The sequence below is a fragment of the Coregonus clupeaformis genome, chromosome 33 (genome assembly GCF_020615455.1).
Source record: "Coregonus clupeaformis isolate EN_2021a chromosome 33, ASM2061545v1, whole genome shotgun sequence".
In the NCBI taxonomy this organism is placed as follows: domain Eukaryota; kingdom Metazoa; phylum Chordata; class Actinopteri; order Salmoniformes; family Salmonidae; genus Coregonus; species Coregonus clupeaformis.
This window is the reverse complement of record NC_059224.1, coordinates 23115539-23134665: the sequence shown is the minus strand read 5'-3', so window position 1 is coordinate 23134665 and position 19127 is coordinate 23115539. Positions and strand designations below refer to the sequence as shown.

Genomic DNA, 19127 nt, shown 5'->3' with positions numbered 1-19127 from the left:
TTGTAAATCAAAATCAATAGGTGCATTGCAAAAAAAATAGATTTAATTGCATCTTTCACAAGCGTGAGGATAGCAGTTACTCTAACTGCTATCAGAGTCTGTCTATTTTACACACACACACACACACGTTGGTGAGTGGAAAATAAGGAGGCCCAGGTGTTAGCATAGCTAATGAAGCGCGGCACCACCTGGTATTCAGAATAATGACCTGTGACATACACCCAACTCTATCAAACATCTGTCTACAACAAGGGTAGGCAGGGGGTGAGTGAGTGAGTGAAGAGAGGGAGGGAGATAAAGAGGGGAGATAAGGAGAGAAGAGATAGGAAAGATGGAGCGAGTGAGGGAGACAAAAGGAAGACAAAAGCTGTGTGTGTCATACCCTCAGCGTACTGTAGCAGCAGAAACACGGTGTCCTCTGAGACGATGAACTTCCTCAGCCGCACCATGTGGGGCACAGAGTGAGGCATGATGGTCCGCTTGGGTCTCCCACAGTCACTGCTCTTCCTCAGGCCCTGAGGGAGGGAGGGAAAGGCCAGGGGGAGGGTTGAGGGGACAGAGTTAGAGAGGAGATGAGTGATATTGTATGGGTGAGGGACAAAAGTTGAAGGGACGTGGATGAAAGAGAAACATTGCATTGAGGTTGTGCAAACATTTCCCTGCAAACCCGACTCCCTGTGTCCTCAGTGGAGGAATGAATGTGTGTGGTGTGTGTCGTCTGTGCCCGTGGCGTGCGGTGTTGGCATCTGGCACACGTCTCGCCCCAGAGCAGGAGAGCTGACAGGGACACGGCCATTAGAATCAATTACACAGGTCACACTCAGGGCGCATTGAGGCTCTCACATACACACGGTTACACTCAGGGCGCATGGTGGCTCTCATATACACACCGTTACACTCAGGGCGCATGGGGCTCTCACATACCGTTACACTCAGGGCGCATGGTGGCTCTCACATACACACCGTTACACTCAGGGCGCATTGAGGCTCTCACATACACACCGTTACACTCAGGGCGCATGGTGGCTCTCACATACACACCGTTACACTCTGGGCGCATTAAGGCTCTCACATAAACACCGTTACACTCAGGGCGCATGGTGGCACTCACATACACACCGTTACACTCAGGGCGGATGGTGGCTCTCAAAAACACACCGTTACACTCAGGGCGGATGGTGGCTCTCATATTCACTCCATTACACTCATGCTGCATGGTGGCTTTAACACACACTGCTACAGTGTGGATACGTGGTGGCTTTCACACACACCGTTAGGCTGGATACATGGGACTGACACACACACTAGTAAGACTACTAATTCACCACATAGACTTACTTTCAAAATGAAGGTCTCCTGGGTTCTCTTGTCCATAACCAGAAGAACCTGAAGGGAAAGACAAATAGAATACAGGCATAACATTACCCCTCCATCTCCTCTCTTCCCTGCCTCCCTCCCTCACTCTTAAATCATGTCCGTTTCACCTCCCTGCACGCCCTCCCTTCCTCTCTCTTTCCTGACATCTTAATTTCTTTTCTCCTTCACTTCTCCTCCTCTCTCTGACATCTCCATTTCTCTCCCGCTCCCTCTCTCAGGGGAGAGCTGGAGCATATGTGGCGGTGTGTGTGTGTGTGTGTTATTCTCTCAGTGACCCTGGCTGGGCCCAAACAGGTGCAGGCTAAATGGATATGAATGGAGTTGTGAGTAAACAGAGTGAAAGTGCTAGCCAGGGCGCTAATATAATTAAGACACCAACATCAGGGACGGGGGAGAGGAGGGGAAGGGAGAGGAGGCGTAGGGGTGAGGAGCTCTCTCCATCTGTCTCCCTGTCCCCAATTAAAAGTGAGAGAAGGAGGGAGGAGGAGAAGAGAAAAGCTGTGTTGTGTTGTGTATGTCATTGTCCATCAGGTTAAAATACAATGCTGTTATCTTTCGTTAGCCGCATTTTTTTATGCACAGAATAAGGGAGCAAATTCCCACGGGTGCTTAGATGTGTTGCTGAGTTGTGTGCAAACATTGTATGGTTTTAGTTTTGTGTAGTGCTACAACACATGTTGTGTGTTATACTGTGTCAATGTTATACGTGTTTGGTTGTGTTGTATAGAGCTGTGGCTCTGGCCTGTGTGCTGAGCTCCATTGATTCTGTGTTGTGCGATGTCCGCTCTGCCTGCCAAGTCATTTCATGCTCCAGTGCTGGAGTCACTTTGCCAGCAGCTGTTTGAGAAGACCAGTAACCTAAACTGACCTTGTGGCACCCCGACACATACTTCAATAGTTAGTGTTACACACTGGCTTCCTTTCCTCGTCTCCTTTCCTTGATCCTAGCTGATTTTAAAGACCTGGATAGGTGAAAACAGGTAACACAGTAGTCTTTCTACATTCTTAGATCTAGGAAAGGAGATGAGGAGAGGAAACCACTTTGAACCCGATGAGAACTGCCCACAGGATGCTTCTCAATAGTCTAAAGTGGCTTCCTCTCCATCCGAACCGACCTAAAAGAAACAGTCTATATGACTGACCTTTAACCCATCCCTCCCCAGACTGACCTTATCGATGACCCCCAGCACTCTGTAGGCCCTGAGCTCCTCGGCTGGACTCTGCTGACCCCCTCTGCAGGCAGCTGTAGAGCATTGCGCCCCCATGGCCTGAGATAGATGGACATTGACATAAGATTGATTTTATTTAACCTTTGTGTAGCCAGGCAAGTCATTGAGAAGAAATGTTGTCTTTTACAATAATTATTATCAGGGTGCATCAGTTAGCCAATGATATTGTTTGTAGCCACTGACCACTGTCTGTGTTGACCCTTGACCCATGCTGCTTCTCAGATGCTGATTGGATATCTGCTCAGCACGCATCAGATACTCAGCCGTCTTTCTCTTCACTGCCTCCCGCCTTGTAGGGCTGGGCTCGCCTGGAGAGAGAGAGGAGAGAGGGAGATGGAGAATTAGATAAGGTACAAACACTTAGAACCAGCCAATTCAGATTACAAAACCAATCAATCACGCACCGCATTTGTACCAACACACCATTTCCCCCTAATCGGGTGAGTGCAAGTGTTTGTATGAGTACGAGCGAGAGAGAAGAAAAGAAAGAGAGGGAGTGAAAACGAGAGAGAGAGAGAGTGAAAAGCGAGAGAGAGAGAGTGAAAACGAGAGAGAGAGAGAGTGAAAACGAGAGAGAGAGAGAGTGAAAACGAGAGAGAGAGTGAAAACGAGAGAGAGAGAGAGTGAAAACAAGAGAGAGAGAGAGTGAAAACGAGAGAGAGAGAGTGAAAAGCGAGAGAGAGAGTGAAAACGAGAGAGAGAGAGAGAAAGCGAGAGAGAGAGAGAGTGAAAGCGAGAGAGAGAGAGTGAAAGCGAGAGAGAGAGTGAAAAAGAGAGAGAGAGTGAAAGCGAGAGAGAGAGAGTGAAAACGAGAGAGAGAGAGTGAAAGCGAGAGAGAGAGAGAGTGAAAGAGAGAGAGAGAGAAAGCGAGAGAGAGAGTGAAAGCGAGAGAGAGAGTGAAAACGAGAGAGAGAGAGTGAAAACGAGAGAGAGAGAGTGAAAGCGAGAGAGAGAGAGTGAAAACGAGAGAGAGAGAGAGAGTGAAAGCGAGAGGTATTGTGTAGCGTAGTAGTGTGTGTCTGGACTAAGAGCTGTAACTGATGTTCCAAGGGGTGTTGAGTTAATAACAGTCATTAGTGACAACATGGCTGGCCATCGCTTCCTCTCAACAGAACCCCTTATCACAGCACCACAAACATTGTTTCCTCAACAAAGTACCTAGTGTTTCCATCCAAGGTACCTACCTTGCACCCCTTGCAGAAGCAAATCCACCCCGCTCCTGTAGTAGGAGAACGCTGATTGGTAGTCCTGCTCTGCTTCCTTCTGCACGGCCAATCGGATGTGTTCGCTAGCCCTGTCCAGGTAGTCTCTCTTGGTTTCCCTAGCGTTAGCGTTACCTCTCCTCAGACTGGAGGGGAACAGCGCTGTCCTGCTGGCTCGGCTGACCTCGGGGGCTGGGGAGCCGGGGGCTGGGTTGGAGGTGTGCTGCTGATGGTGGTGCTGCTGGTAGTCATACAGGGGGGGCAGAGAGGGGCTGCTGTGGGTACTGGTGATGGTGCTGGAGCCTCCCAGTGGCTGGTTGGGCGAGCTGCGGCCTGAGGCCATGCCATCGTCCAGCTCTGCCAAAGAGTCTATGTCTACGGCCAGGGAGGTCAGGTCACTGTCACTGGACGGACCTGGGGAGGGGACACATAGACATCAGTACAGACAACACACAAATACAGGAATGTAGAAACACACACACAATATTGTTTTTACCTCCATATTCAGACTGACTGGTAATGGTCAAATCATCTGCTCCACCGATATCCCTCTGAACTGGAGAAAGACACACAGACACACAAACAATGAGTGATACAAGGGTAGGTGTCCTTTTTACTCAAATATGAGGTTAAACTGGGATGAAACTGTAATGAACACTCCTCAGGTCCTGCCCTACCTTCAGAGCTGCAGTCTGATAGGCTGTCAGCCAGGAAGTCCAAGAAGGGTTCGGCCGGTCCAATAAGCTCTGAGCCGTCGCTGACCTCCCCTCCCTGAAACACAACCAACAACCAATCAGAGAGGGAGCCAATTGGACAGTGAGCCTATGATGAGTCAGGGACAGATGTTTATTAGCAAAGTGACGCTAGGTGGACCAGTACCTTGAAGGAGGTTTGTCTGTGTTCATGTGTGTGTTCATGTGTGTTCATGTGTGTTTCAATGTCACATGCACAAGTACAGTGAAATAACTTTTTTTGCAAGCTCTAACCCCAACAATGCAGTAATCAATAACAATGTAATACTAAAAATAACAAGGTATAACAAAAACACACAAGATATAAAATAAGAACAGGAGAAAGTATGCATACTATATACAGGGTCAGTTCCATATTTACAATGTGCAGGGATACTGGATCGATAGAGGTAGATATGTATAGGGGTAAGGTGACTCGGCACCAGGATATATAATAAACAGAGTAGCAGCAGCGTATATGATGATTGTATGTGAGTGTGTGTGTGTGTGTGTGTACCTTGAAGAAGTCCTGGATGTGCTGGCTGCTGTAGAGGGCTGGGATGTTAGCAGAGAACTGTAACAGATCCTCTGAGCACTGCCTCCTCTCCTCAATCACTGTCTCATCAAAACGACCTACACACACTGGGTTTATTACACTGTGTTTATCACACACACACACATCATGTCATGTAATATGTTCATAGTGGCCCCTTACCAAACACTTTGGCCTTGGCGAAGGGTGGGAAGAGCTCTGATTGGCTGAAGAGATTCTTGTGGAGCTGCCAGAGGTCGTGGTGAAGTTTCCGGAAATCACTGTACCTCTTCCACACCGTGATCTAGAGAGAGGGAGAGAGAGAGAGAGAGAGAGGGGGCGAGAGAGAGAGATGGTCTTAGCAAGAAAAAAAGTATGACCGTCAATGCCACCACTCTCTAGGAGCACACACACTCACATGACGAAACCTCTACAAACACACACACCTCTTACGTAAATCTCCACACAAGAACATTCACATCCCCTCTTTCTCTCTCTCCACAAACAGACTCACATTCACTAACTCCAGTAAAACCCCTCCACCCAACCTGAACAGCCCCATACCAGCTCCAGACCAGCTCCAGACATCCAGCCCCAGGTCCAGAGGTAGTATAGGGCAGACAGAGAGGTCTGAACACCAGCTTGGAGTGCTCTGGTCTGGGCTGCCGGTCCAGTGTGTGAGGGACACGAGACACAGCACCACTCCCAAAAAGAAGGACTACTCAACAATGGAGCTGTGTGTATTCCCATTCCTCTCTTCCTATCTCTCTCTCTCACACACACAAACGTAATTGGGATCATGCCTGCTGTATTAGGGCGGGCCTCAGGGCTGTGTGTGTACAGGCATATGCTGCAACCCTTTCCAGCGTATCACCAACCTACAGTTCTATATGCAGTAGCGGTGCGTGGGTAAAATCACTGGGGAAGCCAAGCCTCCCCACAAAAAAGCCATATTCCAACCTGTTGTGATAATTGCGTTGTTTGCTCTATTACCTGTTAGTTCATATGCCTTGCCTAAGGCCGAGACAATAAGAAGACACAGTGGCAGGAACCATATCTTTGATTTATCACAAAACCGGAGAGCAACATCTGTCCGGTGATGTCCACAAAGCATATTGCATGTAACAAACAGTTACATGACCTACAGCATGGTCAAGCAAGTTAATCTTTCCGACATTTTCGGACTACTAAACAACTATTCATTTATAACGACAGAGAGTTACCACAAGTCCCAAAGAAAACAGGAGCTGCCTCCACTATTCCAGCACCATTTCAACGTCATCAAATCACCTACAATTGAAGTCGGAAGTTTACATACACTTAGGTTGGAGTCATTAAAACTTGTTTTTCAACCACTCCACAAATTTCTTGTTAACAAACTATAGTTTTGGCAAGTCGGTTAGGACATCTACTTTGTGCATGACACAAGTAATCTTTCCAACAATTGTTTACAGACAGATTATTTCACTTATAATTCACTGCATCACAATTCCAGTGGGTCAGAAGTTCACATACACTAAGTTGACTGTGCCCTTAAACAGCTTGGAAAATTCCAGAAAATGATGTCATGGCTTTAGAAGAGTCATTTGAGTCAATTGGAGGTGTACCTGTGGATGTATTTCAAGGCCTACCTTCAAACTCAGTGCCTCTTTGCTTGACATCATGGGGAAATCACAAGAAACCAGCCAAGACCTCAGAAAATAAATTGTAGACCTCCACAAGTCTGGTTCATCCTTGAGAGCAATTTCCAAACGCCTGAAGGTACCACGCTCATCTGTACAAACAATAGTACGCAAGTATAAACACCATGGAACCACACAGCCGTCATACCGCTCAGGAAGGAGACGCGTTCTGTCTCCTAGAGATGAACGTACTTTGGTGCGAAGTGCAAATCAATCCCAGAACAACAGCAAAGGAACTTGTGAAGATGCTGGAGGAAACAGGTACAAAAGTATCTATATCCACAGTAAAACGAGTCCTATATCGACATAACCTGAAAGGCCGCTCAGCAAGGAAGAAGCCACTGCTCCAAAACCGCCATAATAAAGCCAGACTACGGTTTGCATAGCAAATACTTATTTTCCACCATAATTTGCAAATAAATTCATTACAATTCCTACAATGTGATTTTCTGGATTTTTTTTCTCATTTTGTCTGCCATAGTTGACGTGTACCTATGATGAAAATTACAGGCCACTCTCATCTTTTTAAGTGGGAGAACTTGCACAATTGGTGGCTGACTAAATACTTTTTTTCCCCACTGTATACTAAATTCATTTTTTAACGGATTGGGTTTATTGGTGTTAAAATGCACCAGTTTATGCTATTTTGGACCCCCAGGATGCTGATGTCATGCAGCCTGACGTTTCTGTGCTTATTCTTTTTTTTATAACGACAAGTTTGATGTTGGATGACAATAGAATGTTCATGATGTCACTGCGACAACTGTATACAGACATGTCGATAGAAGTAGTATAAACCAGCCTTTAGTCTTGAAATCTTTGGTTCTACACTACCGTACTCACTGTTTAGCACATGGCCTCACATGTGAATCCTTAAAGAGAAGGCTTAAGAATGATGCTGAATGGGTGTAGACAAAGAAGAGCTCACGAGTTGGTGTCCCAAAACATTCAAGGCCATTTTCTCAAAAGTGGGGTTACAACTTTTTCAACTTTCAAAGCAGAATTACTTTCCCATTTGTTCCTCAACTGCAGTGTATGATACACCATTTTCTAGCTCTGAGTCTCTACTTTTATCCAATGTAAAAAAACACAATTTCAAATTTTACTACATAAGACCGAATCGAGGCGGTCGGTCACAAATGAGCTACTAACGTATAAATACTGTATAGCTAGCTAGCTAGATGAATTAAATAACTTCATATTAGCTAGCTATCTTGATGCATTTATCATTGAAATGAAAAAACACAAACACATTTGTAGGTAGCTTGCTAACAGCCATGAAAGAGGGTGAAAGGATAGCAGCTCCAGCTGTCAAATACGTTTTTGCCTTAGCACTACAAATGATCAACTCATCATCAAGCCTCAAGTGGTATTTATGTATTCATTTTCCTTGATATGATCCTGCTGTTGTCACATGCTACACATGCACGTGTGTGCACATGCATCTATCAATCCAATGTTTCATGATTTGTTATAAGAGATATTATACTTTAGTAATCCACAATGACCTGGTGATGTAAAAGTCTAATTATTACCTTTTATTTTATTTTTATTTCACCTTTATTTAACCAGGTAAGCCAGTTGAGAACAAGTTCTCATTTACAACTGCGACCTGGCCAAGATAAAGCAAAGCAGTGCGATAAAAAACACAACAACACAGAGTTACACATGGGATAAACAAAACATACAGTCAATACCACAACCTATATACAGTGTGTTAAAATGTAGTAAGTTATGGAGGTAAGGCATTAAATAGGCCATAGTGTAAAATAATTACAATTTAGTATTAACACTGGAGTGATAGATGTGCAGAAGATAATGTGCAAATACAGATACTGGGGTGCAAATGAGCAAAATATATAACAATATGGGGATGAGGTAGTTGGGTGGGCTAATTACAGATGGGCTGTGTACAGGTGCAGTGATCGGTAAGCTGCTCTGACAACTGATGCTTAAAGTTAGTGAGGGAGATAAGAGTCTCCAGCATCAGAGATTTTTGCAGTTCGTTCCAGTCATTAGCAGCAGAGAACTGGAAGGAATGGCGGCCAAAGGAGGTGTTGGCTTTGGGGATGACCAGTGAGATATACCTGCTGGAGCGCATACTACGGGTGGGTGTTGCTATGGTGACCAATGAGCTAAGATAAGGCAGGGATTTGCCTAGCAGAGATTTATAGATGACCTGGAGCCAGTGGGATTGGCGACGAATATGTAGTGAGGGCCAGCCAACGAGAGTGTACAGGTCACAATGGTGGGTAGTATATGGGGCTTTGGTGACAAAACGGATGGTACTGTGATAGACTACATCCAATTTGCTGAGTAGAGTGTTGGAGGCTATTTTGTAAATAACATCGCCAAAGTCAACGATCGGTAGGATAGTCAGTTTTACGAGGGCATGTTTGGCAGCATGAGTGAAGGAGGCTTTGTTGCGAAATAGGAAGCCGATTCTAGATTTAACTTTGGATTGGAGATGCTTAATGTGAGTCTGGAAGGAGAGTTTACGGTCTAACCAGACACCTAGGTATTTGTAGTTGTCCACATATTCTAAGTCAGACCCACCGAGAGTAGTGATTCTAGTCGGGCGGGCAGGTGCAAGCAGCGTTCAATTGAAGAGCATGCATTTAGTTTTACTAGCGTTTAAGAGCAGTTGGAGGCTATGGAAGGAGTGTTGTATGGCATTGAAGCTCGTTTGGAGGTTTGTTAACACAGTGTCCAATGAAGGGCCAGATGTATACAAAATGGTGTCGTCTGCGTAGAGGTGGATCTGAGAGTCACCAGCAGCAAGAGCAAAATCATTGATATACACAGAGAATAGAGTCGGCCCGAGAATTGAACCCTGTGGCACCCCCATAGAGACTGCCAGAGGTCCAGACAACAGGCCCTCCGATTTGACACATTGAACTCTATCTGAGAAGTAGTTGGTGAACATTATCTTCCATATTCCTACAGATACCTTGCAACTGGAGATTCCTTCAAAACGATTGCCTACAGTTACCGTGTAGGGCACTTCACAGTTGGGTACATTGTCGCGAGTGTGACCAGGGCCATCTGGGACTGCCTCATGGGGGAATTCAGGCATGTGTGAAGGCTACCGGTGTCCTGCATAATTTCATGAGGATGGACACGAGGAACAGGAGGGGACATGCAGCTCTCCGCCGTTTGCCAGAGGAGAGGTCTGCTGCTCTGCAGGATGTTGCACGGATGGGGGCCAACAACGCAGAATGGGAGGCAATCAGTGTGGAGGAGATCTTCACCTCCTAATTCTTCGAAGAGGGTGCTGTTCCCTGGCAACACCATAGACTACACTATGCACAACCAAAGGCTATTTTAAGAGCCACCCACATTGCAATAAAGAGCATTCTTCCATTTAATAAGCTATGTCAACTGCAGCTATTACAATTCCTAGTTTCTTTCCCTTTGATTTCTACTTCTCAGGTGAGGGTGCTCTTCAGGTAAGGGTGATGTCTGCACAAAAACATAAGTTCTTAAGAGTCACCCATATTGAAAATGTTTTTGAACAATTAGACACCCTACAACCCACACACTGGTGTATCAATCTGATTGATGGATTGTGTTGTGCAGTAAGCAGGCTCAGGTGTCCTTCCACCTTCAAAGAATAGGCAGGAGGACCAACCATGGAGAATAGTAAGACACATTTATATTTATGTAACTACGCTATATTGTTTGTCCTCGGGTGTATGTGCATGTTTTTCAGCATAAAGTACTCTGGAGCCACTCAGTGTGGACACCAGGTGAGGACACACAGAGATTCCTGTTGAACACTGTCTCTTTTGAAAACGGTCTCTTTATATACAGTAACAGTCAAAAGTTTGGACACACCTACTCATTCAAGGGTTTTTCTTTATTTTTACTATTTTCTACATTCTGGAATTATATTGAAGACATCAAAACTATTAAATAACACATATGGAATCATGTAGTACCCTAAAAAGTGTTAAACAAATGAAAATATATTTTATATTTGAGATTCTTCAAATAGCCACCCTTTGCCTTGATGACAGCTTTGCACACTCTTGGCATTCTCTCAACCAGCTTCACCTGGAATGCTTTTCCAACAGTCTTGAAGGAGTTCCCACATATGCTGAGCACTTGTTGGCTGCTTTTCCTTCAGTCTGCCGTCCGACTCATCCCAAACCATCTCAATTGGGTTGAGGTCGGGTGATTGTGGAGGCCAGGTCATCTGATGCAGCACTCCATCCCTGTCCTTCTTGGTAAAATAGCCCTTACACAGCCTGGAGGTGTGTTGGGTCATGGTCCTATTGAAAAACAAATGATAGTCCCACTAAGCCCAAACCAGATGGGATGGTGTATCGATGCAGAATGCTGTGGTAGCCATGCTGGTTAAGTGTGCCTTGAATTCTAAATAAATCACAGACAGATTTATTTACAAAGCAACCCCACACCATAACAACACCTCCTCCATGCTTCATGGTGGGAACTACACATGCGGAGATCATCCGTTCACCACACCGCGTCTCACAAAGACACGGCGGTTGGAACCAAAAATCTCCAATTTGGACTCCAACCAAAGGACACATTTCCACCGGTCTAATGTCCATTGTTCGTGTTTCTTGGCCCAAGCAGGTCTCTTCTTATTATTGGTGTCCTTTAGTAGTGGTTCCTTTGCAGCAATTCGACCATGAAGGCCTGATTCACACAGTCCCCTCAACAGTTGATGTTGAGATGTGTCTGTGACTTGAACTCTGTGAAGCATTTATTTGGGCTGCCATTTCAGAGGCTGCTAAATCTAATGAACGTATACTCTGCAGCAGAGGTAACTCTGGGTCTTCCATTCCTGTGGCGGTTCTCATGAGAGCCAGTTTCATCATAGCGCTTGATGGTTTTTGCGACTGCACTTGAAGACATTTTCCAGATTGACTGACCTTTATGTCTTAAAGTAGTGATGGACTGTCGTTTCTCTTTGCTTATTTGAGCTGTTCTTGCCATAATATGGACTTGGTCTTTTACCAAAAAGGGCTATCTTCTGTATACCACCCCTACCTTGTCACAACAGAACTGATTGGCTCTAACTTATTAAGAAGGAAATAAATTCCACAAATTAACTTTTAACAAGGCACACCTGTTAATTGAAATGCATTCCAGGTGACTACCTCATGAAGCCGGTTGAGAGAATGCCAAGAGTGAGCAAAGCTGTCATCAAGGCAAAGGGTGGCTACTTTGAAGAATCTCAAATATAAAATATATTTTGATTTATTTAACACTTTTTTGGTTACTACATGATTCCATGTGTTATTTCATAGTTTTGATGTCTTCACTATTATTCTACAATGTAGAAAATAGTAAAAAATTAAGAAAAACCCTTGAATGAGTAGGTGTGTCCAAACTTTTGACTGGTACTGTATGTGAACCCCTCCCGCTTCTGAACTGCCTGAGACAGAGGGCACAGCATGGTCAGGTCAACAGGAAGTATTATAAAATAGATGCTTTACATTGAAATACAGATCGAGATGTAGTTGTCCAAGAGTAAATGATCCATGGTCAGTTTTGCATTTCACCTCCTGATGATTATGATGACTGACAGTGTTAGAATTAAAAAGACCAGGCTTAATCATGCCATCTCTCTCTCCATCTGTAGGTATGTTTTGATGTGAGAGAGGATACCAACCCCCAGTCCCGTCATCGCCACCTCACCCGCTTTAAGATAACCCTCGGGCCAATTGGGGACCCAAGGCTGGTTAGGAGACACCGCTAGAGACACTATAATGTAATTGTGATGACCTGAGAAAATATGATGTTTAGTAGCACTGTAATTAATCAATCATATACCGTCTTCCCTGCTCTTTTGATCTCATCTCTTTCCCCTTGTCTGTCTTTGACACTTTCTCACACCTCTCTCCCCACCTCCTCTTTCTTCCTCTGTTTTTATAATGCAAACCAGATGTGCATTGATGTGCAGATTGAACTTGTATTTATAATATATTATAATTATAATATTTCTAATGCATGTTTTATGTATTTATAACACTTGGATAATGAACTTCTTTCATTAAAGCTTTCTCTACTGGAATTGGTTCACATTCTCTACAGGTTGAAATTAAGTCTCTAATTGTATGAAATACTACAGCTACACTGTGTCCTCCGATCAGTGCAGATTAAGGAAATGAGCTGGTGAGGAAGTGTAGTGCATAGGAAGTGTAGTGTACTGTTTTTGTAATTCCGGTCCTGTATATATTAATTACAAATCAACCTTTAACTAGTTAAATTATGTGTCTACATTGTGTAATTATTGATGTCTCAGGACCAGGATTGGTAAGACTGTTAAAGTGTATAATTGTAATACATACAGTGGGGGAAAAAAGTATTTAGTCAGCCACCAATTGTGCAAGTTCTCCCACTTAAAAAGATGAGAGAGGCCTGTAATTTTCATCATAGGTACACGTCAACTATGACAGACAAAATGAGAAAAAAAATCCAGATAATCACATTGTAGGATTTTTTATGAATTTATTTGCAAATTATGGTGGAAAATAAGTATTTGGTCAATAATAAAAGTTTCTCAATACTTTGTTATATACCCTTTGTTGGCAATGACACAGGTCAAACATTTTCTGTAAGTCTTCACAAGGTTTTCACACACTGTTGCTGGTATTTTGGCCCATTCCTCCATGCAGATCTCCTCTAGAGCAGTGATGTTTTGGGGCTGTCGCTGGGCAACACGGACTTTCAACTCCCTCCAAAGATTTTCTATGGGGTTGAGATCTGGAGACTGGCTAGGCCACTCCAGGACCTTGAAATGCTTCTTACGAAGCCACTCCTTCGTTGCCCGGGCGGATCATTGTCATGCTGAAAGACCCAGCCACGTTTCATCTTCAATGCCCTTGCTGATGGAAGGAGGTTTTCACTCAAAATCTCACGATACATGGCCCCATTCATTCTTTCCTTTACACGGATCAGTCGTCCTGGTCCCTATGCAGAAAAACAGCCCCAAAGCATGATGTTTCCACCCCCATGCTTCACAGTAGGTATGGTGTTCTTTGGATGCAACTCAGCATTCTTTGTCCTCCAAACACGACGAGTTGAGTTTTTACCAAAAAGTTCTATTTTGGTTTCATCTGACCATATGACATTCTCCCAATCCTCTTCTGGATCATCCAAATGCACTCTAGCAAACTTCAGACGGGCCTGGACATGTACTGGCTTAAGCAGGGGCGACACGTCTGGCACTGCAGGATTTGAGTCCCTGGCGGCGTAGTGTGTTACTGATGGTAGGCTTTGTTACTTTGGTCCCAGCTCTCTGCAGGTCATTCACTAGGTCCCCCCGTGTGGTTCTGGGATTTTTGCTCACCGTTCTTGTGATCATTTTGACCCCACGGGGTGAGATCTTGCGTGGAGCCCCAGATCGAGGGAGATTATCAGTGGTCTTGTATGTCTTCCATTTCCTAATAATTGCTCCCACAGTTGATTTCTTCAAACCAAGCTGCAGATTCAGTCTTCCCAGCCTGGTACAGGTCTACAATTTTGTTTCTGGTGTCCTTTGACAGCTCTTTAGTCTTGGCCATAGTGGAGTTTGGAGTGTGACTGTTTGAGGTTGTGGACAGGTGTCTTTTATACTGATAACAAGTTCAAACAGGTGCCATTAATACAGGTAATGAGTGGACAGAGGAGCCTCTTAAAGAAGAAGTTACAGGTCTGTGAGAGCCAGAAGTCTTGCTTGTTTGCAAATAAATTCATAAAAAATCCTACAATGTGATTTTCTGGATTTTTTTTTCTCAATTTGTCTGTCATAGTTGACGTGTACCTATGATGAAAATTACAGGCCTCTCTCATCTTTTTAAGTGGGAGAACTTGCACAATTGTTGGCTGACTAAATACTTTTTTCCCCCACTGTATAGTACACGCAGACACAGCATAATTCAAAGACTGGAGTTTGATACTCCTGGTATTGGATATGACTGAAAAACACATTATAATTTTGGCATGTAACAGTCATGTGTGTCACAGTAATTTTCTGCAATTTCTTGGGGACTAATGATTAACTGGTGGAAGCAATTAAAACCACTGTTCTGAACTAATTTTCATACCAAATGTTTTAAGGTCCACATACAGATTGGCTACATAGCTAGCTACACATTCATAGGCATACAGGTATTTTTATCCTCCACTACACAATAAGCAAGAAAAGAGTTAGCTAACTACATTACTTCAGCTGCATTGCAAGGCAAGCTTACAAAATTGTACTTTCAATTTGCAGTAAATGCTTTAGCTAGCTAGATTCTTTACATCCACTGTTTCACAAGACAACAGCCTGGTTTAATGGTTCTCAGGAGTCCCTAAAACATTAAACAACAAAACGCTCATAAAGCTAGCTAGCTAACGTTAGCTAGCCAGCGAGCTGGCTAAATAGACATTTTCGTAAATTATGCATAATCGTCTCTACATTAACTTATTCCTCTCAACTGTACATTTTTTTTCATGATTCGTTACGACATTATAATTACTTACATTTGCTTCCATTATAGTATTTTTGTCAGCCAGCTTTGCTGAAGAAAGTCTCTAGCGTTGGGTCGCAGAGTGTCAAAAATCGTCATGGGAACCACTCGATATGATTGGTCATCGCCCAGCGTTCGCCGCTGGTGATTTGCATAAAGTTGGGAAATGCTGAACATTTTCACCGCCTCCACGCCACGTTCGCACCACCCAACAGTCCCCCGACCACCCCCGCTTCTCAACGTTTTCCTTCCATTGAAAATGAATGGGAAGCGGGTTTTCACTGCGCGGTTCCGCCCCTAGTGTACACGGGCCGTAAGAATGTATATTTCACCAGCCACGTTGCACACAGAGCATTTGGGATTTTTTATGTATATTTTTTTAAGCCCACATGTAGAAGTTGGTCAAATTGACAAGAAAGGCTACTAAAGTGTAACTTTGTTCTCGTGTTTCTTGAACAGTTACATCATTTTGTTCACATGCTAGGTTGTCTTTCAATGTAAGTTTGAGTTTGCTGCAACCGTCTGCTGCTATGAAGACATCGCAGTCTGAGATTTTTTTCCATCACAGACAAGCAAGTGCCGAAGTTATCATGGACGGCGACCTGTCCCTTAAAGATCCAGCGGAACATTTGTCTCACCTAATTGTGCATGGATCACTCCCAAAAGTCTTTGTTCTCCTAGATTTATTTGTGTGCTTCTACAGTTCTACTTAGACCTGAACTATAATAATAAATAAGCTGTATCACTCAGCATTTTGTGGCAGGGCAGGCACTTTGTTTATTCTTGATGGTCAGTTATTGAACTGCTTATCTGTTTTTATTATTGGATCTAAATGATTTATTTTAACATACATTGGTTAAAAGACGCAGGTCACACATTAAATTAAATTCAGCAATATACCCAATTATTCTTACTAGTAATACATTAGAAAGCATGCTCATTTTTGTGATTTTTGGTGTAATTATGAAGACAAATATATTTTGGCTGGTAAAAAAATCAGAGTGGCTGGTAGATTTTATTATCTACCTGCCACAGTGGCTGGTGGACCAAAATTTTTATTTCCCACACTGGTTCACACGCAAGGTCTGGTTTTGTGATAAGAACAGTGGATATTGTCACAGCTACTGCAAAGGTCACCATGGTCACCACGGTTATAACTGTGGTTACAACCTCTGCAACATGCCCAGCCATAGGAGCAAAATCTCAAGCCATTCTCTCGCACACGCTCTCCGTTTTCCCTCTATCCCCTCTTCTCTCACTTTCGTCCCATCATGGTCAGATAATCCTGTAGTTCTTACCTCTTGGACGTCCTCCGGGTTCTTTCTGGAGATGATCTGAGGGGGAGAGAAAAAGAGACGGATTAGGATCACCTAGCAACCTTCAGCCCCACCACCATCATCACCACCAAAAGTTATTCTTCTCTATTGCACTACAGACCCAAAATGGAGACCCTGGATGGATGGGCCCTGTAGAACAGTAGTAGCCATTCCCTGTTCTGCTGTGGAGAGTGGAGTCATTCACAAATAGAGGAGGAGGGTTCCGAGTTCTAGCCTCTTGACAATGAGGACATTATACAGCGACGGGGTGGGGGAGCAGTGCACAAACGAGATGTCACCACACGCACACACAAAGGGCACTATACATACACACCACAAAGGGGCAGCAACTCTCCAAGATAGCTGGACAATGGAAAACAGATTTATCCTTTTATCAAAGGCACACAGACAACCCCCCCAAAAAATGTGCGATACCTTCAATAAAGAGCCATCAGTATCATGGGAAAAAATGACTTATTATAGCATATTATAAATCGGGTGGTTCGATCCCTGAATTCTGATTGGCTGAAAGCCGTGGTATATCACGGGTATGAACAAAAATTTATTTTTACTGTTCTAATTACGTTGGTAACCAGTTTATAATAGCAATAAGGCACCTCGGGGGTTTGTGGTATATGGCCAATATACCACGGCAAACGACTGTATCCAGGCACTCCGCGTTGTGTCATGTGTAAGAACACCCCTTAGCCGTGGTATATTGGCCAAATACCACACCCCCTCGTGAATTATTGCTTAAATATAGGCCTAGAGATTTATTGACATTTATATATTTTTGAGTAATATTGTACTTAGCAGCTGGTGTTGTACAATATAGGGATTTTTCTGCCATTGTAATCCTTGAGCGGGTAGCTTAAGTCCAAACAGTGTTTTCGGGATGGAAAAACGCTTTAAGTGTAAACTTAAACCACTAAAACTAGATATAAAGTATATAGAAAAGATAATGGACCTACACTACCAGTCAAAAGTTTGGACACACCTACTCATTCAAGGGTTTTTCTTTATTTTTTACTATTTTCTACATTGTAGAATAATAGTGAAGACATCAAAACTATGAAATAACACATATGGAATCATCTAGTAACCAAAAAAGTGTTAAACAAATCAAAATATATTTTATATTTGAGATTCTTCAAATAGCCACCCTTTGCCTTGATGACAGCTTTGCACACTCTGTAGCCGCGGCAACAGCCAATCGTGCTCATTGCCATTTCCCGGTCACGCCCTCTGTCACACCCACCGCCTAATCCCATTTTTGATACAGAAAAAAAACTGCAGTAGTGGGTAAGGAGGAATCTATATATTCATTCTTTCTGTCCCTCTCCTTAGAACATGGTGGGCAGAGACAGAATGCGTCGTCAGAGTGTCCCAGTTTCAAAATCCTGTAGTGTTTTGACCTCCTGCACCACTCACAGTGACAGAGCCAGAGAGAGAGAGAGACAGACTGAGGGAGGAGGAAATTATATAACCCTCTCTCTCACCCATCTGCACCTTTATGACAAAAATCAACCTTTTTTCAAGGGTATGTGTGCATGTACCTTGTGTGTGCGTGTGTGACACTGAACTGGTTGTGTGGTATTGTAGCCATTGGAAAGACTGTTGATAACTGAAAGCGCGAACTACCGCATTTAACCATGGCAAGGTCACTGGGAATATGGCCGAATACAAACAGTGTAGTTATTCCCTCCGTAAAGCAATCAAACAGGCAAAACGTCAGTACAGAGACAAAGTGGAGTCGCAATTCAACAGCTCAGTCACGAGACGTATGTGGCAGGGTCTACAGACAATCATGGATTACAAAGGGAAAACCAGCAATGTCGCGGACACCAACGTCTTGCTCCCAGACAAGCTAAACATCTTCTTCACCCGCTTTGAGGATAACACAGTCCCACCGACGCGGCCCGCTACCAAGGACTATGGGCTCTCCTTCTCCGTGGCCGACGTGAGTAAGACATTTAAGCGTGTTAACCATCGCAAGGCTGCTGGTCCAGGCAGCATCACTAGCCGCATCCTTAGAGCATGCGCAGACCAGCTGGCTGGAGTGTTTACGGACATATTAAATCTCTCCCTATCCCAGTCTGCTGTCCCCACTTGCTTCAAGATGTCCACCATTGTTCCTGTACCCAAGAAAGCAAAGGTAACTGAACTAAATGACTATCGCCCCGTAGCACTCACTTCTGTCATCATGAAGTGCTGTGAGAGGCTAGTTAAGGGTCATATCACCTCTACCTTACCTGACACCCTAGACCCACTTCAATTTGCTTACCGCCCCAATAGATCCACAGACGATGCAATTGCCATCGCACTGCACACTACCCTATCCCATCTGGACAAGAGGAATACCTATGTAAGAATGCTGTTCATTGACTATAGCTCAGCATTCAACACCATAATACCCTCCAAGCTCATCATTAAGCTTGGGTCCCTTGGTCTGAATCCCGCCCTGTGCAACTGGGTCCTGGACTTCCTGACGGGCCGCCCCCAGGTGGTGAAGGTAGGAAACAACACCTCCACTTCGCTGATCCTTAACACAGGGGCCCCACAAGTGTGCATGCTCAGCCCCCTCCTGTAC

General features: G+C 44.1%; 1 protein-coding gene across 2 annotated transcripts in view; it reads right to left on the bottom strand.

Annotated features, from left to right (window-relative positions):
- Positions 1–19127, bottom strand: part of rps6kc1 (ribosomal protein S6 kinase polypeptide 1) — a 38128-nt gene that overhangs the window by 14218 nt on the left and 4783 nt on the right. Inside the window, exons 2-11 of one of the 2 annotated variants that reach the window (XM_041860402.2) lie at positions 16520–16555; positions 5255–5375; positions 5057–5172; positions 4486–4579; positions 4305–4364; positions 3791–4222; positions 2790–2914; positions 2547–2645; positions 1339–1386; positions 383–515 (exon numbers count right to left, since the gene is read on the bottom strand). In XM_041860402.2, coding sequence (XP_041716336.2) covers positions 383–515; positions 1339–1386; positions 2547–2645; positions 2790–2914; positions 3791–4222; positions 4305–4364; positions 4486–4579; positions 5057–5172; positions 5255–5375; positions 16520–16555 — 1264 coding nt within the window. Of the gene's footprint in view, positions 1–382; positions 516–1338; positions 1387–2546; positions 2646–2789; positions 2915–3790; positions 4223–4304; positions 4365–4485; positions 4580–5056; positions 5173–5254; positions 5376–5635; positions 5675–16519; positions 16556–19127 lie in introns of those variants that run through there. The other variant, XM_045210210.1, reaches the window with a different exon arrangement.